A 22,687-nucleotide genomic window follows, 5' to 3' on the forward strand; every position below is an offset into this window, starting at 1 on the left:
TAGTTTGGTCGTTTATGTTTCTCACGTATACAATGATGCATGTATTGAGAAGGGTGGTTTATTATGGTTATTGTTGTTGGCATCCTTCAGTCTCGGAAGACTATGGTGTCACGCTCTGAATGGTGGTTGTGGAACAGTGTCCTCTCCAGTGCGCGAAGCCTGGGTAAAGTAGGTATGGAGGATAGGCTGTTACCCATGCAGCAAATCTCCACGTCGCTGGAATGGTCCAATGGTCGCAGAGGCCAATACGGTTGGTTCCAGTGGCGTCGCAGGAGTTGCCAGAACGTGACTGTGTTCAGCCATGAACTGCCTCAGGGACTCCGGCTCCGGATTTTGCCTCGAAGTTGACTCCTGAAGCCTTTTCCATAACTGGATGTAGTCACAAGGCAGTGGAGGTTTGGGATCAGAGTTTTCCTTCTCTCAGATGAGCTGCCTTCCCAGGCTGACGAGTCCCATCTACCCGGTGGCTGTTCAGTCGCCTCTTACGACAAGTACAGCCAAACTGAGGGCCTATTCTTATCCCCAGCCCCCAGGGGAATTATGGTTATATTTATGGTTATTTATAACTATGGTTATTCTGTGTATGACTAATTATAACACGAATGATTGTAATCTTCCAAGGATTGGACTTTTGTGGAATTGTTGATGATGACCAGTTTTATATATGATCAAATGGAGAAATGCTGAAATATACTATGCATGCTGTTTGGAACGTTAATTATAAGGCCATAATTACACTTATATTTATTTCTATTGCTGAATGCTTTAAGTGTTCATAGTTTCCCTGGTGCAGATGGGAGCATTCCTGACAGATGGGAATGTCCCTCGTTGCATCCTATAGGCAGGTCAAAACCCATAGGGTGGAGCTCACGGGGACCAGGACCCAGATCGTTCCTGCCTCGCACACAGGCTGGTTGCCTTTTGGAGCTCTCCTGCACAGCGCGCCTTTTTTCTCCTCTCCCGTGCCTTCTCCTCCCCCTCTCCTCGGGCTCGTCGGCTGGGGTGGCGGGAGGCTTTTTCCGGAGCAGGCAGTCACGCTCCACTCAGCAGTGCTTCCAACCTGCCTCCATGCCTTGCCGCTCCGAGGTCCCTGAAGCGCAGCAGCCCCGCGCCCACCTCCAGGGACGCAGCAGCAGCAGCCATTTTGGCGCGCCTGGTCCGCGCCTCTCAGAGGTGGCTGCAGGGAAGGGGGGCTGCGAATTTCCCTCCCCCAGGTCTCCCCAGCGCTAACGCAGCATCCTGGGTGAGACCAGGCAGACCCCGTCCACAAATCTTGAGTGCCCAGGTCTGCCCCACGAACCCCAGCTTCAGGCGCCTCCACGGAGGGGCAGGCACCATTTTGTGCTGCCTGCTGCTGCCTGCTGGTACCTGCTGGTGCCTGGTCCGGCCTTTCCCGCCAAAACTGTAAGTTTTAACTGTAACCAGCAAGGGTTGGGAAACCATTTTAGGGACCTTGTTTGTGTCTTGGCTCTGGCTGGTACAACTGTTGGGAGACCTGGTCTGGGTGAATTTTGAAGTACCCCCTTTTGTGTCTTGGTTTAGGCTGTTAAATTGTTGGGTGTTTTTTGGCCCCTGCCCCCAATCAATCAATCAATCAATCAATCAATCAATCAATAAAAATTTTAGCTGCTATTTTTTTCTGCTGAACTCACCATGTCTTCTGATGCGAGTTCTGAGTCCATCCTGCCTGACCTGGACACTTCACGTATACCCAGATTAGCCAGATCTCTGGCACCCACTCGCAAGGCACCCAAGACTCCTGCAGCCCCTTCTTCCATAGGGAGCGCAGACAGAGAACACATTATGCAATGGCTGGAGGGACTAATAGATGCCAGGTTGGCTGCACATAGTTCTGCCGCTCAACCATGGCAGTCCTCCAATGACGGGCAAGGCTAAACGTCTCAGAACCCCTCCCTGCCCACCCTTAGCCCTGCAGGGGTCTGATTTTTGTGCTGCCTCAGACTCTGATGTCCCCAGGCGTAAGAAAAGGTGTAAGACTGTTTCTCTAAGCCACAGGGAGCCACACATGCTGCCAAGTCCAAGCGCTCACCAGTTGCTGCTATGGGACATGGGGGCCTTGAACTCAGTTCTTCTGAGGAACACTCCTATAGAGAAGAATTGTCTGGCGAGGACCAAAGAGGTGCTGACTCCAGCATGAATCACCTTTTTCCAGCAGAATTACTACCCAGGGTGTTGGAGAAAGTAATCAGAGCCTTGAGCCTCAGTGCATCCACAGATGAATCTGGCTCGGCTGCACTGTCCTCCACTTCAGGTCGGCCTCTGTTTCCCCAAGGGCCCCTCCGCCAGGTGGAAATCCCTTTCCCTGAGGCCTTCCTTAAAGTGATGGAATCTGAGTCGAAAACACCTTTGCATGGCAGGAGGGATGCTAGATTAGTCAACAAATTCTACTCCCTCCCCAAAGAGATTCTTGAGAAAATTAGGACATCTTCCGTGGATGCCCCAGTGGCAGCTTTGGCCACCAATGCTATCATTCCATCCGAAAGGGAGGGGGGACCTCGAGATCCCTCTGATAAGAGGTTCGAGGCCACTCTTAAAAGAACCTTCGAAACCTCCTCCTTTGCCCTAAGAGCGGCAGTGAGCAATTCTATCTTTGCGAGGGCCACTTTTCTTTGGATTGATGAGCTCTCTAACTCCAACCCTTCTCTTCCTAAGGCTGTCAAGGACTTGCTCAAAAAGATCTCCCTGGCAGTAGCATTCACAGCCAACTCCTCCCTGGACACTTTCCAGTTCTCGTCCAGGGCCATGGCCTCCAACGTAGTGGCTAGACGCAACTTGTGGCTTCACTCTTGGGACGCAGATCCTGGTTCGCAAAGCAGGCTGGTAGGTACCCCCTTTCGGGGGTAAGCTATTCGGTCGGGGGTAAGCTATTCGGTCAGTCTCTTGAACCTGTTCTGGTGGAAAATAGGGACAAGCGAAAGGTCTTGCCTTCTGCACCCAAAAGTTAGGTAAAATTCAGACCCATTCCGCCTTTTCGCTCCTTTCGTGTCTCAGGCAAACCCAGAGAACAAGCTCGATTCAAGCCTAGGTGGCACAAGAGCAGGTTTTCCCAGAAACAGGGAAAATTCCTCCCTTCTCAGGGGGCCAATTCACATCCCAGGTCCTCCAAGGACAAATCTGAATGACACCAGACCTCCTTCCCCCTCAGTTCCAGTCTGTGCGCGGCTTCTGCAATTCGCCCCTCTCTGGCATCAAATCACTTCGGATGCCTGGGTTCTGGAAACCATCTCCAGAGGTTACTCTCTAAAATTTCTCAGGAAACCTCAAGACAGGTTCTGGCAGATCCCCCCTTCCAGGGTTCCTGCAAAGCACTCTGCCATGCTAGAAGCCATCAACCACCTCCTCACCATAGGGGCGGTAGAGGAGGTTCTGATACCGGAAAGGAACGCGGGGGTCTATTCAGTCATTTTCCTAGTGCCAAAACGAAATGGAGAAATGCAGGGGATCCTAGATCTAAAATGGCTGAATTTGTTTCTGGTCAAATGGAAATTCAAGATGGAAACAATCCAGACTATTTCCTCAGCCCTTCAGATGGGAGACTACCTTCCTTCCATTGACCTATTAGAGGTGTACTTTCATATTCCCATCCTCAGTGAACACCGGAGATACCTGAGGTTCTCCTGCAGTTCCTTTCACCTGCAGTACCGTGCTCTCCCTTTCGGGTTGGCCACCTCTCCCAGGGTGTTCACCAAAGTCCTAGTTACCCTGATAGCACACCTCAGGCTACAGGGTCTGCATCTTTTCCCTTACCTGGATGACATCCTGATTAAAGCATCATCCAGAGATTTAGCTCAGTCGCACACTACCCTTATAGTACGGTGCCTCAGGCAATATGGGTTTGTCATCAACAAATCCAAGAGCATCCTGACACCCTCACAAGTACTGGAACATCTGGGTGTTCAGTTCGACACCCAGAGTTTCCGAGCTTTCCTATCACAGGACAGACAACACAAGATCCTTCAATTGCTTCACAAGTTTATGAGGGACACACACCCCAAACTATTATCACTTGCCAGGCTTCAGGGGATGCTAATCTTGTGCCTCCAACTAGTCAACTGGGCATGTTTTCACACTCGGAAACTGCAGCAGTTTCTGTCCCCTTATGCAAAGCTAATAGAGAGATGGTCAGCTCAGGCTTCAGGTCCCCTTGTCTCTAAAGAGGGACCTACAATGGTGGATGACCGACAACCGGTTAGCCCAAGGGGTCAGTCTTCACATTCATCCCAAACTAGTTCTTACCACAGAAGCCAGTCTGTTAGGATGGGGGGCCCATCTGAATGGGAGACTGGTTCAGGGGCGTTGGTCCTCTCAGGAAGCATCCCTCAGCATCAATCTGCTGGAATTGAGAGTGATCCGGCTAGCTCTTGGCCATTTCAAGCCTCTTGTCCTTCAAGAACACATTCTAGTCAGGACCAACAATATGTCAGCCAAAGCCTACCTGAACCACCAAGGGGGGGGGGGTCACGGTCAAGGCAACCTATGAGGGAGGCAAGCCTGATCCTTCAGTGGGCAGAAAGAAATCTTCTATCTCTAAGTGCCCAACACCTGGCGGGAAAATCAAATGTAGAGGCGGGTTGACTAAGCCGGAGAAGGCTTGCAGAGGCAGAATGGGGTCTGCATCCTCAAACCTTCTCAGAAATTGCAGCCCGCTTCAGCATACCAATCCTGGATCTGTTTGCCACAAGCGAAAATGCCCAAGTGGAAAGGTTCTTTTCTAGGATGGAGGATCTGAGGGCGGAGGCAATCGATGCTCTTTCGACCCCTTAGCCCAAGGGTCTTCTTTACACTTTCCCCCCGGTTCCTCTTCTGGCACAGGTGCTCAGACGAATAAGGCTGTACAAGATGACAAGGCTGTATAAGGTGGTCCTAGTCGCCCCAAACTGGCCAAGGCGACCCTGGTATCCAGAACTTCGACAGTTGTCAGTTCTCCCCCCTTGGAAAATTCCTCACCGGGCAGATCTTCTCTCCCAGGGCCCACTACATCATCCACAGTCACACAGGTTCCATCTGACTGCGTGGAAGTTGGAAGGCTAGAGCTTAAATGTCTAGGTTTCTAGCTTAAATGTCTGAGAGGGTCATCTCCACCATGTTATCCTCTAGACGGTCTTCCACGAGAAGGGTTTATAGAACCACATGGAAGAGGTTTCGTTCGTGGTGTAGAGAAAAGGATCTTGACCCCAGCTCCCCGTCAGTTTCTGTTATTCTTGACTTCCTGCAGGACAGGCTGGAGAAGGGCCTCAAGACTTCCACCCTGCGGCTCCTTGTGGCAGCAGTTCAAGGCACCCTGGAAGGCCATCTCTCTCTACTGATGCACCCCCATGTTAAGCATTTTTTAAAGGGGGTGGCTCTTCTTAATCCTCCCCCCATTCATAGGGTACCAACCTGGGACCTTTTCAAAGTTCTTACAGCTCTATCTAGTGCCCCCTTTGAGCCTCTGGCTACAATTCATTTAAAAATGATCTTCATAAAGACTGCCTTCCTTGTGGCTATCACCTCTGCTCATAGAGTTTCGAAACTGGGAGCCCTATCTATTCATCCCAAATTCTGCATTTTTCATAAAGACAGTGTGGTTTTCCAGACCAACCTGTCTTTCTTGCCCAAAGTCAATTCGATTTTCCACCAGCAACAAGAACTAGTCCTGCCGTCCTTTTGTCCGAATCCCAAACATCCAGGAGAGAGGTCCTGACACATGCTGGATGTACATAGGGCTATCAGATTCTATACAGAGCGCACTAAATCTTTTAGAAAGACTGATGCTCTATTCATAGCCTACCAGGGTAGGACACTAGGAAGGAAAGTCTCTCCCGTGACTCTGGCTAGGTGGTTGATAACATGCATTTCTCAGGCCTATGAAGCTTTGGGATTCCAACCTCCTGAAGGGATTCTAGCCCATTCGTTGAGGGGGGCAGCCACTTCGGCCGCCTTCAATGGCATTGCCTCCTTGTCTGAGATCTGTCGAGCAGCCACTTGGTCATCACCTCATACCTTTCTGAAGCACTATAAAGTTAGCTCTCACACCTCTGTGGATGCTGCCTTTGGACGTAAAGTCCTCCAAAAGGTGCTTAAGGTTTAAGGTGTTCTGTCTCTGATCCCGCCTAACTCAGGGATTACTGCTCAGGGAGATCCCATCTGTCAGGAATGCCCCCGTCTCCACCAGGGAAATGTGGAGTTTATGGCTTACCTTGGTAAGTCCTGTTCCTGGTGGAGACAGGGGGTATTCCGCCCTCCCGTTTTTTTCTATTCTCGTTGGACTCAGCACCTTTCTTGTCCAGTTTGAGGTTTGAACACACAATGAGGGGTTAGTTTTTGCTTGTTTGGGGTTTACTGCACTTTCGTTTTTCTATCCTGGGTGTCTCTTCACCGTTTTTTGTCCAAAGTTAACCTTTTCCACGTTACGAAATTGTTTTTTCTGAGGACTGTGACTCGGCTATTAGTCTGGGTCCTGGTCCCCATGCACAGGGAGTTCCACCCTTTGGGTTTTGACCTGCCTACAGGATGTGATGAGGGACATTCCCATCTGTCAGGAATACCCCCTGTCTCCACCAGGAACAGGACTTACCAAGGTAAGCCATAAACTCCTGATTTTCTCCATGTTCTGGAGACTTATTGGCCTCTTTAGTTGAACAGCCATCTGAATCCAAGTTACTATATTAACTTAACTCGGCAACTTTAGGAAAAGTAGGCAGGATAGCTTCTAGATCAGTGGTTCTCAACCTTTTAGCACCAGGAGCCACTTTACAGAATGAGAATCTGTCGGGACCCACCAGAAGTGATGTCATGACCAGAAGTGACATCATCAAGCAGGAAATTTTTTAACAATCCTAGGCTGCAATCCTACCCACACTTACCCAGTAGTAAGTCCCATTTACTATCATTGTTAAAAGCATATACAGAGTAGTCTGTTAAAAGTACAGATATGTAACTTTCCCCAAATGCAGTCACATACCATGGAAGCATCAAGTCTGATATATTAAAAATAAAATATTGAAATGAATGGGGACCCACCTGAAATTGGCTCACGACCTGGAAACAGTGTTCTAGATATTACTGTTACTATGGTGATCTTGTACTTAAAATTGATACACAGTCCACCTAAAATGTAAACACCTAATTTCTACTGAATGCAATGGGAGAAAATGCTTATTCCTTTTTTAAAGTTCTAGTATGTCATCTGTTTGGACAAGCTGTGTTTCTGTATTAATCCTATCTATGCTAAAATAAATGATGCATTTCCTTGATATGCCAAATCTCTTCTTATTCATCCAAAAATCAGTTTTGAGGACTTTGTCAGCAGTCCTGCAACTTAGGCCAGCAGTGACAGCTCACACGGAAGCTGGTTTAAAATCAATTAAATGTATGTCTTTGTTAATGTACGTATATGTGCGCATATGTCTATGGTATGTTTCTTCATTATGCGATTGTATTGGGTGAAGTAGACTCTTGCCTACAAAATCTCATGTTACAGAAAAATGGTTAATCTTAATGATACTGTAAGATTATAGTTTTCTCCCAAAAGTTATTCCAGATGTTGAACTTCACAGAAGCTCCAAAACTGTAATTGCCTCTCTGATGCTTTTGTAGCTCAGCCCCCGAAAATTATTTTGTCAAAAGAGTTTCAAGACCTGCAGGTCTGTCATAGAAGTGTGGGGCAACTGCAGTTGAATTAATATTGTTGCATCCTTAGGCTTATGCATTTTGGCAAACTGTGGTGTGGTACTCTTGTGCTAGGGCAGTGGAACTCTGTTACCACTTCTGGTCATATTGTGTCACTTATGAAATATTGGGCGTACATTGGGCGTACAAATATGACTCTATGCACATACCATATATGCATAGGTTTGGAAGAGAGAGGATTGCCTGCAAATTATGGCTGGCTACCAAGACCAGTTTAACCTTTTGGCTACTGATCAGTAAACGCAATAAGGCTCTGCTGCATTCAGTTACACATGCAATGTGTGGAACATCCAGTGTTATACACCCTATGTTGTGGAACATTTTTAAGTTGTGTAAGATGTGTTATATTTTTGCCCTCTAGTAAATTATTTATTTGTATGAGAAATGTTCATGCGTTCTTAAGGGCTGTTAGAGTACTCCCAATAAGACTGAAATCAATGAGAAAAGTAATTTTAGACTGCCGTGACTTGCTCTAAGGTGTATCCCCTACAATAATGCATGTGCTAGCCCTGGAAGCAAGATTTGCTGGCAATAGGCGATTCATTGCAAGGAGACTTTGGGGGAGCAAGTGATCTTTTCCTAGCTTTGCAGTCACTCAGTTGCCAACCTGGTAAGCTGAGGGATGAGGGGAATGGGGAGAGAGAGAGAGAGGCAGGCAAGGCAGGGCTGGCTGGCTGGCAGGAGATGGAAAGAAAGAAATGGTCTGGCAGGAGAACATAGAGAAGTGGTGCGGGGGGGGATAAGCCATAGGTGACATGATGTGCATGACTTTTGCCCCATGACCTGTCCAGCTAAATGCCGAACCTGTAAGTACATACTCTGAAACAAATGGTTGTGCATTATCTGCATTGGTGAAGTATATGCACACTAAGGGGCAGTACCAAAGTGTGCAGAGCTTTGCTGAACTAAACATGCAAGTACAGAATTACCAATTTCTTGCCACACACACACGCACCACTGTATTTCTCAAGAAATCATTCCTGCCCTTCTGGATGAATGCTGAAGGGAAAATCACAGGAAGCAGTAATCCAGACTTGTCACGAGTTAGCAGTTTCATGGTGTTCTGTATGCAACAAGAATTATAATTGCAAAGAGCAGTTTGATCTTCAGTGCTTGACATTATTGCTATGGATTAAAAGCAAAGATATATCTGGATTTGGATGTTTAAATACTTGTAGCCTTTTCCCAGTATTATGCTTTAAAACTAACAAAAGGGTTTATTCCTCTGAATTCTATGAGCTGCACTGTATTAGCATCTTAGATTTGAGGGGCGGGGGAAGATCCCTGTGTCAGTTGGGCCTGGTGTTGCATGGCGTCAACCTAGCTGTCAATCAGGAAATCCCCAGTTCATATCTCACCTGTGCCATGAAACACATAGGTGGCTGTGATGTGCAAAGGGTGTATGGGAATGGGGAAGAGTTAAATAACCATGTAAGGCAGAACCCACCTCCTCCCCTGGCTATTATTCCCCTCATACAGTTCTTTAAATAACACCATTCGGGGATTCTAAAATTCTACCCATTTTATTAACGTTTAAGGAAGTGCCTTTTTAATTTTAATGGGGGGAAGGGCTCCTTCAAAAACCTATCCCCTTTCCCATTGTGGAATCCTTCAGTAAATGTTTGCCACCATATACTAAAATCCTTTTCCTGGTAAGAAATCAACATGGGAGTGATCCCCTAACCCAATATTAAACTGAATGTATCAAGACAAACATTCATAATTAAATAAAAGAGGTTGGTTTATTTACTTAGATATTCTATTGCTTATAATGCCAACCCACAAGAATGTCCAGATTCAATGTCAAGTTCAACCCCCAATTTAGATAGCCAATTAACTCTTCACATCTCCACTTCAGTCACATTTTAGGGCTTGTCTGGAAAGTATGTCGGCTTCACACCTTCAGGCAGATCCTGCACTCTATAAGCTCCTTCCTGAAGTCTTTCCTAAAGTTCTCACACTAAAGACCTCAGGACATTTTTGACCCAAAGTAACAGCTAAGTAGTCAGTTCCAGCTCTCCATTCAGAAGTGGCTTCTAGGAAGGTTTCCTTAAACTCTGTCCCCCAGCTAAGTGATTTTCAGGCACAAGTTCCTCTTCTAGTTCTCTGAGCAACAATGCTGCTCAAATTCCGGCAACAGTACCCACCTCCCTCACTGGCTCAGCTATCCTTTAACTCCTCCCCCCCATCTTTGTACAGCAGGATGACATGGCTACATTGGCATTGGAAAATTAAGATTGAGCTATTATTTTACAGGGTTATTGTGGGAAACGTGTTGCCAACACTGTTCATTCACACATACATGTGTGTTCCTACATGTGTCGTGTGTACATGCATGCACACACACAATAATGTAAATTGAACCAAATTGCAAATAGAAATTAGCAATACTTCTAGAGCGAGAAGCAGTGTCTGACAGTTTTGGGATTATTGACATGGATGAGCTATGCCAGTGACCTCGAAGTGCCTCAGAATTAGGCTATCAGTAACCATGAGACTGAGCTTTTCAAAAGAAGATAGTTTATTAAATAATATAAGCAAACAAGAAAAAGACACCTTTACTATCAGTTACTTTGCTTAGGAGATCAGTTACAGAGTTCTAAATGGTTGCAAGTGAAAAATACTTGTGGGGCAGGAGAAAGTGAGAAGGAACTGTTATGAGGATCAAAAAGGAGGAGTGATTACCAATCCTATTCTAGGGCAGGTTTTGAGCATGAAATCTGTCAAGCAGCAAGGGCAGGGATGCAAGATTCCAGATCCCAGGGGAGAAAAATGCAGCAAAAAGATGATTCTTTGAACTTGAAAGATAGCTCCTCCAAGGATGAGGGCAGCTATCAGGGCAAGAGGGCTCAGGAATAGTTTTCCTGACTGCTAGACAGTGTTACCAAGCAAAAATGTCGTGGCCTTCAGCAGAGAAGAAAGCTCTACCAAAGTGGAGGGAGTCCCTGTGAGGAACAGATCATCAAAACACAGAGCAGGGTGGACACATTGGCAAACGGCAAGATGAAGAAAATGTTCCGCAACATGAACACTTCCCCGAGAAATGCAGCCTAATATGGAGGTTTCTGCTGGTTTCCAAATATGCAGTATGGACTTCTAGATAGTTTAAAAGTGACAAGATTGCTCACTGTGAAAATCTTCAAGGGACAGGGAGGAACCCAAAATGGAGTAGGCTTCTATGAAGAAAGAAGCCTCAAAGCACAGCATGGACACTTCTAGAGCAGTGGTTCTCAAACTTTTAACACCAGGACCCACTTTTTAGAATGAGAATCTGTCAGGACCAACCAGAAATGATACCATGACCAGAAGTGACACCATCAATCAGGAAATTTTTTAGCAATCCTAGGTTGCAATTCTACCCACACTTAACCAGGAGTAAGTCCCACTGACTATCGTTGTTAAAAGCATATACATAGTAGCCTGTTAAAAGTACAGGTCTGTCACATTTCCCCAAATGCAGTCACATACCATGATAGCATCAAGTCTAATATATTAAAAATAAAATATTGAAATGAATGGGGACCCACTTAGTGGGTCCCGACTCGCAGAATGAGAAACACAGTAGGGCAAAGTGACAAAGTTCTGCCACCAGAACAGAGGTAGTTACAGGACTTTGCATAAAGAAAACAAAAGCATTTCTGGGTAAACAAATGCGTTTTTAGCTTCTCTTTGGGCGTGCAGCATAAGGTTGCTGTCCTTCCAGAAGCACACAAAAGGCTTGAATGTTTTCCAATTGGAGAAGTTGCCCCCAGGCTCCGGTCATTGATGGGAAAGACTTCTTGGCGTGGGAATCTGAAATAAATTGTCTGATGGCCTGGCCACTTGGCAGTTTGAAAGTTAGGGCCCAATCCTAACCAACTTCCCAGCACCAATGCAGCCCCAAGGTAAAGGAACAAACATTCCCTTACCTTGAGGAAGCCTCCTTGACTGTCGTCCCACTGCAGGATGGGGTGCATGCCCCATTAGCACAGCTATGTCAGTGCTGGAAAGTTGGAAAGGATTGGGAGCTTAATTTATTATGCAGCAGGACTTTTACTTGCAGCAAAGATCTACAAAGATATAGCACCCAAATTGCATTACCCTGGGGGAAAACAGATGCCCTCAGCACCACAGCATTTCTTCCTCTTGATGCCCCTGAAAACATGATCTCTCCTGAAAGTTCATCATGACATGGCTGCCTTGCAGAGCTAAGTCCTGCTTGGATCTCAGAAATGCCAGCCAGAAACCAAGATGGAGTTAGGTTAGGCTGCACACATGTTGGGAAAAAGATGATGTTTATAACATTTGCATCAATAAATGTGAAGTGCTTTGCACACTCAGAATGTGCTATACAGATCTTAAGTATTGTCAATCCTTTACTTGGAAACAATTTCACTTATTTCAGTATGCTACCAAAGAAGTAGGCTAGGCATTTTGGTTTATAGGCAACATTAAATCATAAGTATTTTAAGATTCTTATACTTGTTACTCTTTTGCTGCCATACTCAAAAAACGATCTGAGAAAAGAACATAAATGTGCCCTTTAAAATATCTTAGGTACTTGTACATAGAAGTCTAGGAAATTGGCAGAGCATAGGTTCTAGTTAACCAAAAGTACATGCTTAGCCATGAGATAACAATCTCTTTTTCTAACATGATTTAGCTATTTTTCAAAAATTTAATGAACTGCTCCTATGCAGAGAACAAATCAGTTCTGGAAGAGCAAACTGGCATAGTGGAATAAATAAATCAAATTTAAGCCTGGTAGTTTATTTAATCTAAATTTTGCCTGGTTGGCCCAAGAGCTATATATAAGCAATCTATCTTGTGTTGATAATGGAAGATCTTGAAACCCACCTAATGTTTGCATTATTAAATTTCAGCCTAATGAGCTTTGCTAATACATATTGAAGATGGTTGTAAGAAGTAGAATGTGAATCTGAGCAGGATAATTTGGAAGAAACATAAGCTGAGCATTTTACATGACTCAAGGGGGTATAGCTACAATTACACATATAACCAAAATTGAATTTAAATGGAATTTCTATTATCCTTGCCCTGTTACTAGCAAGAATAAAGTGTAAATGAAGTAAAAGTCTTTACAAATACTGGTGGTTTGTTTTTATTATCTAATTTAATAGATTCTTGTAAAGATATTGCTGGCAGAAAAGTTTTAATATTTCATGACTTTAAATGTAGTCTAAGTGTGTCTAAAAGCTTATAAATGGAAACAGATGTCTCTGTAATTGCTTCTACCATTTCAGAACATCAGTATTTGTCTGTTTTACAGAGGTGTAGCTACTGATTGCAGAGACACCTCAGACTTTGAAAGTTTTGGTCATATGGCATTCATGTCCTTCAAACTTACTTCATCAATTGAATATTCATATAATTAATACATTGGTACAGTAAGCTATTCTTGAAAAATTGAACTCTTGCTTCAAACTAAGCTTATTATGGATTTATTGTACAGTAAGGCCTAGTCTAAAGTCTTAACAGCCCTTATTTTGGTTCTTTATCTTTTCACAAGGCAATACTTTTAAAAATGTAATATTTCATCAAGTGTAATGCTATTAGAGACTTATTTTCACTAAATTCACTCATCAGGCAGTGAGATGGCAATAAAAGAGAATGGCCCCTTAGAGACATTAATGCTTCGGAATAAATGATCTGCTAGAACAGAAATTTAATTAATTTACAGAGTATATTGATAGTCCCTTGTTACTGTGCTGTATATTTTTAATCTTCTTTAACATCTGTAGTATAGTGTTTAAAACCCCTGCAGTTGAGCAACTTGTAGATAATTAAGTAATAAGGGAAGTGGTTTCTAAAGGAAAGAAGATTCTTTATAGAAGATGCTGATAACATGAATTAAATATTGCTGCTATGATTTGCACTGAAGAAAAAAAAACTGAGGCCCCAATCCATAGAGTAACACTTTGCACAAGGAAACAGAAAGCACCACAAGGCTTCTGCAGGGGTGCAAAATCTCCCATGTGCATGAGACTCAAAAGCAGAGTTCCAAATATCTGTTTGCATGAAAGCCAGCTATGGACGTGCTGCATCTTCCTCCCCACTGGAAAGAGAAAATACCATTGAGGCATGTCCTTAGTGCTCCTGCCTGTTGTCATTATGGCAGGAGGGAAGTGAGGTAGAAGATTTGCAAGTGCTACAAAGTTTCTGGCTTCTTTTCACACCTTCCCCAATTGACAAGTGATGTTTTCTGCTGCAGATTCTGCATTTGCAAAGTTGCAGAGGGTATTGTTACCATGGTCATACCATGTTACTCCTGGTCTAGCTGAAAGCCAACTCAGAGTGGCAATGACATCCCAAAAAGATTTCAAATGGCCTCTGAAAACCAGGAGAGAACAGAAAATTTCCTATCCTTAATGCCTGTTCTCCATGGCTTCCACATGAAACTGGTGTGTTTTAAAGTTTGCCTCACTGTCCATGTGGAAGAAGTAGTCAGGAATTCCTGAGCGTTTCCTGTTGTCCTGTTCTTCAGTGGTTGTTGTGTATTACCTTTCCTTGTTTTGAGATTGTTTTTTATTTTGCAGATTGAAGTTATTCTGTATCTGCCATTTTTGTGTGTGCATTTGTTGAAAATTATTCTTCTCTTTGGATCCAATTTGGGATGAGAAAGAACTCCTCTTCCCTTTGGGGAGTCAGTCTACAGCCCTCTCTTCTGACCAAGGAAACTGGCTTTCCCAAAAGTTTGAGAGTATCCTGAAAGCAGTGAAGAAGAAAAAATCACCTTAAAAAAGTGTCTTTTTCAAAAATAGACATTGAATTTTACAAGTACAGAATTTAGATAATCCAGTTCAAATAATTGAACATACAAGTGCAAGATATAATTGTCATCTGTAATATTCTGAAATAGTATATCTGAATTGAAGCTTCTCATGTACTTGTGTCATAGATACATCCGTTAGAAAACTTGTTTTATCAAAAAAAATTAACTACTGAACAACTGATCACCATTTTATTTATTTTTAGCTAAAGCTGATGAAGCATTAAAAGCTAAAGAAAGAAGTGAAGAAGAAGCAAAGAAGAAAAAGGAAGAAGGTAATTCATCTGTCTTTCCATAGATAAACTAAGAGTTTCAAAATTCATAGGCTTTATTCATGACATAGATACGCTGAAAAAATACTTGAGCTTCACTAACCTATGCTATCAGAATTGTTAAAGTATTACCTGATGAGCTAGAGCATTTAGTATACATGCAGTCTCAAGCATCCCAAATCTTTAAAAAAAAGTTTAAAGAAAAAAGAAAAAAAATCTTAAAACATTTGTACATCTTTTCCTCAAAACAGGAGACTTTAGCAGCCCAATCCAAACTAAATCCGCTCCCCGCGGATGTTGCCATGCTACCAGAGCTCATGCTGTGTCCTGGGGGGGGGGGAGACGACTCCTGAAGGTCTCCTCCAGACAAGGGAACGTTTGTTCCCTTTCTTGGGTGTAAGTCTCTGCTGCCCGAATGGATCAACTCAGATCCACATTAGTCATTTTGCTAGCACAGGTGGACCCGGGAAAGGGGATAGGATATCAGTGATGCCGCTGCCACCAATACTGCCCCCTTCCTGGGTTCAATCCACCCCTTCCCCATCCCAGTCTTCTCCCCGTTTCTCCCCCTCCCTGCCATTCTGCCTGCCCCCCAGTCATCCCTTCCAGTGACTTACCAGTCCTGGGGCTCATTGGGCTTTTGCAACAGCCATAAAGCATGCTGCACCTCAGGAGCGTGAGTTCTGGTGGCACAGTGGCCCAATAGGATTCAGCCTTGTGTGTCCTCAGAAATAGGTAACACATTTCAAACCACTCAGAAAGCTGGATTTTGGCATGCATGTAGCATGTACTTGGGTGACATATGTATATGTGTGTATTTTGAAATGGAGAGTCAGTTGATACCCCCCCCCCCCCACGGTTGATGATGAACTACTTCCTAAATACTCAAAAAACTAAAATTTGGCATAAAAATTGTCCAGGATGAACTGGTTAGTAGAAAACGTGAGGATGGGACATTCTTTTTACACCAGTCTGTCAAAGCTTGGGACGAAAAGTTAACCACATAATGCAGGTTAGTATTTATGAACAGAGTAGGTGAAACTGCATATTGAATACAGTGTTGGGAAATAGGGATCTTATTAGCTCATTTTAGAAAAAACAATGCTTCCAGTAGCAGCCAATAATAATACTTTATGTAGTGCGTTCACATGCATGCAGGTGCATTCATTTCTCTCTCATTTATGCATGTATGTATGTATGAAGAGAGAGAAAGTGCTGTTCACCTCAGTTTCTGCCCCTAAAAGCCACCGGTGGATGCATGTTCTAGCACCTGAGAGAGGACTTTGGGGAGAAGGCCTTTTTGTGTAAAACATATTAAAAATACTAGTTGAGTTTTTCCATGATGGATTGGTAAAGAGGGAAGCTCTCACAAAATAAAGGAGTTGAGTTGCTCATCAGTGGTCATCTTGTATGCAGGTGGCCATGATATTCATACAACTATATTCCACATGGCATAATAATAGCTGCGTTATCTGGGGGAAGAATAGCATTTTCACAGGTGGTAAATGTTTTGAATGTTCCAAAGATGTGCCTCTTGCAACTGCAGCAAAAATCTTAAGCAAGTGGAACATAAGAGTAGCAATTTTGCCTTTATTATGTAGAAAAACCATTGTGTGCCTAAAATCACAACTCTGATTCATGGGCATTTTGCCAACTTACTTCAGCTAATCTTTGTGAGATCCTAACAAGTCTATATGAGAAGCATATTGAAAGTCTTGTTTTTTCACATCACCTCATATCTCCTTGTATGAAACAAAGATATAGCATAAACTTTGGCTGTAATTCTGAAAAACATGAGGTCAGTAGTTTAGGGCAGTGGTTCCCAAACAGTGGGTTGGGATCCTCCCATTGGGTTGCAATCAGATTTTTGGTGGGTCACAAAACTGGCAAGGAAAATGTTTTGAGCCCAATGGAAGCAGAGCAGCATGTGCATGTTAACAAGTAGGCAAATGTGCTGCAGTACACTTTGTTGTGCCATGAATTCATCAGATCAGGACCATTCTGTTGGCATTGCATTCCCCTCAGCCTGCCCTTCAAACTCTCAGGAAGGAAGGGTCCCGTCCCCCCCGCTGACAAGGGAAGTGTACTGAGCCCTATGGAAATTGAAACTGTAGTAGTAGTTCATGTGCATGTTTACTCACAAGTAGGCAACCGTGTCTTACCTCTTTTCAAAGGCCAGGTGAAGGAGAACGCAAGGCCACCAGAATGGTCCCACTCCAATGAACGTGGAACTCACCAAATGCTCCAGAGAGTGGTTCCCCCTGCCCCATCATAGTAAAAAGGATAAAAACAGAGATTTGAGCAGTTGGTAAAGTGAAACTTCAAGTCTTGTAAAGCTGGGTGGGATAGAGTGTCGTTTCAAAAAATGGGTCCCAAGGCTGAAATGTTTGGGAATCACTGGTTTAGGATGTGTGTGGAACCACAAGCAGATATATTAAGAGAGCAGACTCCTTTCTACCTCCAGAAATCCTATGAACCATACTCTGTTCATTCCAATTTTCCCTTTTCTTCAAGCCCCATCATGTATGTGCTTGGTTAAATTGGTTGACTGAGGGCTTCTCTAACTAGGTTTCTAATATATGGACAATTGTCTGACATGATATGCTGAACCTCCATCATTTGTATTGAAAAACAGAAACTATAACACATAATTAGCCTCTTGGAAAGTAATAATTTTATTTTTTTCACCATCTTAAGCATAGGTGATTGTAGATGTTCAAATTTCATAAACTTTTCAGTTTAATGATCTGTTCAAAAATGGTTGAAGTTTTTTTTTTCCTTTTTATCTTCAAAACACTCTGGGCACTCATTACATCTGAAGAAAATCTTTTCTTTTATGTTAATTTCCAATTATGTTACTGAGATGTGTGTGTGTGTGTGTGTTTTATAATACTGATGTATGTGTCTCACCTTTAGCAGTGTCCATAGTGGCTGAAGTTGAAGCTAGGAAAGTTAGTGCCATCTCTAAGCCAGTATCTTTGCCTTGGAAACAGAAACATAAGAACGAGAGTATCTGCATTATCTTTGCCGTAGTGCTCCATCTTTTTTTAAGACATCTGGGTAGTGTTTTTTATTTATTTTAATTTTTAGTTGGTTTTGCTTTGACTTAAAGCTAAATTGGAAGGTATTTGTAAAAGTAAAACATGACAAGTCAACTGTGCTTCACGGACATTCTAACTTCAAAGTGGGATATAGTTTCCTCAAACTTGGTCTGTCATCTCAATAGCACTCAGCAGGTGATTAACCACTCATGTCTGTGGGTTTTCAAGTGAGGAGTTACATCAGGAGTGTATTAAGATCCCAGTGTAACTCATTTAATGTGAAAGTGGTCTGTATTCTTCTGTTGAATCTTTATAGAAACTCCTTCCAAACCTGTTTAGTTTTAAGATCAAACCACACATGGAACAGAAGAACCATGATCAGATGTCCTCATTTCAGGATATTAGATCCTGATTAAAGGAGTTCATTTGGATTGGAAACTGGTATGGGAGAAAAGATTAAGCACACCCTCCCCTACCATTGCTGTCTCAAGTCAATTTCCCCACACTACCAATGGCTGCTTTAAAGAGAGCTGGAGAGAGAACTCTCTCTCTCTCTCTCTCTCTCAAGTTTCCCCACACTACCGGTTGCTGGTAGAGAGAGGGAGAGATTGTGGAAAACGGTGCATGACTCAAAGTCTTCCTCCCTAAGCACTGGCTTGGTGGTTCTTGGATGGAAGCTTGAATGGGGGTGACGATGCAACACTAGTGGGTTATTGGTTCGTAAACCAACAGCAAGACCAAATAATAGCTGAAGAGCAAAGAAAGCAAGGCTTTAGTGTTCAGAGGTTTGATAGATTTTTGTGCCATAGAATCTTATGGGATTCTTAGGTGGGGTGTTTTGATCAGGAGGTCCTCTATTGCTAGTCAAGGTCCCTGCTGTATTCTGTCTTTTTTCCCCACACAGTTGAGGATGTGGTAAGTAGTATGGGTGGTTGTTGGATTGCTCCTAGATTAAGATTAATCATGGGGTTGGTGAGGACCATTGAAAATGTGAAGCTTTTATTTTGTTTTACGTAAGTTATTTTCTCCAAATTCAGGAGTGCAGGGAGATGGTTCTGGTCATGAGATGTCTATTCCAGCTGGATTTGGAACTTGGAAGGCTACATCTACGTTTTGGAGGCATGAAACTCCATTTACATTTAAGGGGTGAACAGGTCTCTCTTCAAATTTGGAGCATTGAACTCCATGGATTAATTAAGGAGGGAGGTATGACAGGATTCATATGAAAAGTACAGATCTGGCCTTTGAATCTATGGTTTTTTTGTCTTCAGTCATGTAAAATAGGCACTTCACTGGTCTGTCCTTTGCTCTCTGGTTAGGGCACTAGCACCAAATACAGGTTTAGATGTGTGTCTCCTACACGTCTTGAATTAAAGGAAATAAATATTGACCATGTGGCTCTGTTTTTATACTTTAAAAATGACAATCCTGAATCTATTGTCTCAAGTAGTTTGTCCTTCATTCATCAGTTACTTTCTTATTCCTAAGTTAATTAAAAGTGCTGTATTTGCCTAGCATATTATCACATCTTAAAGAATCAAGGCAAATGCCCCATGGCAAATTTCTAAGAGGTCCAAAGTTTCCTTTCTCTCTTTGCAATACAAGAAAGTTCTTTCTGTATGATGTGCAATCCATATATGTCAGGGTGACCAGATCCAGTGGAGGACAGAGTGCCTATACCTTTACCCACTGTTTAGAAAAGGGAATTTTGGCTTGTGCAGCTCAACATGGAAGGGTTTAAAAAGTGAAACCTGCCAAAATACCTTCTTCTAAACAGTGGTTAAAGGTATAGGCACGCTGTCCTCCATTGGATCTGGTGGACAATCTCCCTGATTTATCTATCAATCTATCAACAGATTGAAGAGGGATTTCTCTGGTAGAGGAAGGTGGCATTCCGAGACCCTTCTACTACCAGGAGGCAGGGGCAATGAAATTCTAGTCTCCTCAGGGAAGGCTTCCCACATGCCCCAGACTGGCCCTGCCTCTACAGTGCAAGGCCATGTTTTTGCTGAGCTCCTCAGCCTGCAAAGCTTTGAGAATTTCCAAATGTTTTTTCTTCTCCTTTTCTTCTAACCTTTGTTCTCCATGGTCTCTTCTTTGTTTCTTTTTATCTTTTCTGTTTGTTTCCAACCTCCCCCCCCCTTCCCGTTTGTCAGTAAGGGCTTGGGTCCTTCTAAGGAAAGGTGAGGGATCTGCTGCAGCCCAGACAGCAAGCAGATTGTTTGGGCACGCTAATGTGTTAAGGGAGCTTTAATTCTTTAATTAGCCTCAAGGCCAACAAGTTGTGTTGGAAGCCTTGCTCCTGAGGCATGCTGAGTAGGTTTCCTGTCAGTGTGCTGCTGCCTGTTACAGCCACTGTAATCTGCCAACAAGTTTTTGTGCCAGAGTGCTGGCACCCAGCTGCCATTTTGTGTGGTATCTTCAGCAGCAGCACTGGGACGAACAGGCCTCTTTTGAGCACCACCGCCCAGCCGGACAAGGCTTCAGCCTTGTCTGGGAGAAGAGCCGTTGAGTGACCTACATGGCGACAGGTAATCAGGCCCCTTCAAGGTGCTCTGCTGCCTTCTGTCACCTCAGTAAATACCAGAATCCCCTGCACTTTCTGGGCAAGCATATCTTCAGAGGAGGAACCAACCCAAGAAAGGTGCTCACAAGCCACTCCAGCTTGTGTGGGCACCTCAGGTAATGAGGAGGTGCCCCCTACTGAATCAGGTGAAATACAGGTACTCCCTCAGGTGTCAAAGTGGATTTGGAAATTTGTGTCAGAAGAGTGTGAAGGCAAGCCTCTCTGCCTTGGGTCTCCCTGCTCCCACAGGGCATAGACCAAGCACCACTATGGACCTATTTCCCAGTCTTCAGGCTCAGTCACTTCTAGCATTGAGCCTAAGGGCAAGAGCTGCAAAGCCAAGTTGAATTTGTCCCTAAAGGTTAATACCCTTTTCCATCAGACCTTCCCTTTCTGCTCGAATACCTTTCATCCTAAAGGGGAGGGCTAAGCATATATTAGGTATCAGACGGGCACTCAGTTTTTACAAGGATAGAACAAAAGATCTTTGTAAGACTTTGTAAGTATAAAAAACAGACAGCAGTGAAAGGCATGAGTAAAAAGCATTAAACTCTTAAAAGAGCCTTTATAGGGACTCAGAGGGTTTCCTGAATAAACATGTCTTCAGGCCTCACTAGGTTTACAAAGAGGAAACTGTCCTCAGCTCAAAGGGGAGGGAATTCCACAATTCAGGTGCTACCACCTAGAAGGCCCTGTTTCTGACCACCATCTCCCTAACCTCTCTCAATGGTGGCATAACCAACAGGGCCTCCTCCAATGACCTAAGAGAACGGATCAGATTATCCATTATATATGGAAGAAGGTGGTCTCTTAAATACACTGGTCCCAAGCTGTTTAGGGCTTTAAAGGTCAAAACCAGTGCCTTGAATTGGGCCTGGAAACAAACCAATATCTGCTGGAGTAGCAGCATGACAGAGTCAAATTGCTGACCTCCAGCAACCACGTGGGTCACCACATTCTGTACTAACTGCAACTTCTGGACCATCTTCAAGAGCAGCCCCATGTAGAGCATGTAACAGTAATCTAATCTTGATGTCACCATTGCATGGACCTCCATGGCCAGGTCCAATTGAGGCAGGTACAGCCGCAGCTGGCGCACCAGCTGGAACAAGGGCTCCTGGCCACAGCCAATACCTCTGCATCTAGGAGCAGCTGTGAGTCCAGGATAACCTCCAAGCTGTGAACCTGCTCTTTCAGGGGTAGTGCAGCCTCATTCAGAGAAGAGTGATAATCCAGCACCTGCATTGTGGAACCAAGAGAACTTCGTCTTGTCAGGATTTAGTTTCAGTTTGTTCACCCTCATCCAGATCCCAGCTGTCCCCAGACAGCACTCCGGGACAGAGATAGTCACTCTGTTATCCAGTGGAAAGAGAGATAGAGCTGAGTGTCATCAGCATACTGATGGCACCCAACTCCAAATCCCCAGATGCCCTTGCCCAGTGGTTTCATGTAGATATTAAATAACATGAGGGATAGTATAGAATCCTGTGGCACCCCAAGGGCCAAGGTGCCGAATAAGAGACCCCAATACCACCATCTGGAATCTGTTGGCCAAGAAGAACCATTGCAACACAGTGCCACTGATCCCCAACTCAACCAATCGTCCCAGAAGGTCACCATGGTCAGTGGTGTGAAAAACCACCGAGAGGTCCAGAATGACTAGCAATGCACTCCTTCCATCCAACCCCTTGGCATAGGTCATCCACAAAGGCCATCTCCGTCCCAATGGGTAAAATCAAAACATCAGGAAAGTCCCTTTAAGAGATAGGAGAAGTGAGAAGATATGCAGGCAGAATATACAGCAGAAAAGGATATAAATGCGCATCAATTTTACATTTAGTTTCTCAAAAAGTTGAGGACTTAAATGCAAGGAAGTGCTTAACAGGGAAGCTAATACTCAGGAACCCCCACAGCCATTAAAACAACTTTACTACTTTTGTCACAACTAATTGTACAAGAGTTTGCTTGAGAGGGAAAGGTAAAATATAGATGTGATCTTACAAAACATTTTCCACACAGGAATATTTTATTAAGCATCTATTGTATAAAATTATGACATCAAACAAAAATTAGTGGTCAAATGGAGAATCTTTTCAAATAACACTTGCTTTGAATTTTCAGTTTTTGTTCCTCCTCTGGTTTATAATAGCTTTCTAATAGTCTTTCTAAATATGATAAAATTTCCTTCCCCTTTCAGTCTTAAGGGAACATTCAGCAGGTATCAGGTTTGTGGAAATGCATAATTCTAAGAGCTTATCTTCATTCCTGCACTAAGCATATTGTTTTCCAGCTCATGAAGGAGGGCTATTCTTTTATCTGTCCCTTAGTTAAAGGTTTCTTAACATTA

General features: G+C 43.7%; 1 protein-coding gene across 1 annotated transcript in view; it reads left to right on the forward strand.

Moving 5' to 3' along the window:
• Positions 1 to 22,687, forward strand: part of RSRC1 (arginine and serine rich coiled-coil 1) — a 241,903-nt gene that overhangs the window by 180,505 nt on the left and 38,711 nt on the right. Inside the window, exon 7 of the mRNA XM_066621738.1 lies at positions 14,668 to 14,736. Within this exon, the coding sequence (XP_066477835.1) occupies positions 14,668 to 14,736 (69 nt within the window). The remainder of the gene's footprint in view (positions 1 to 14,667; positions 14,737 to 22,687) is intronic.

The sequence above is a fragment of the Tiliqua scincoides genome, chromosome 3, assembly GCF_035046505.1.
Source record: "Tiliqua scincoides isolate rTilSci1 chromosome 3, rTilSci1.hap2, whole genome shotgun sequence".
Taxonomy (NCBI): Eukaryota; Metazoa; Chordata; class Lepidosauria; order Squamata; family Scincidae; genus Tiliqua; species Tiliqua scincoides.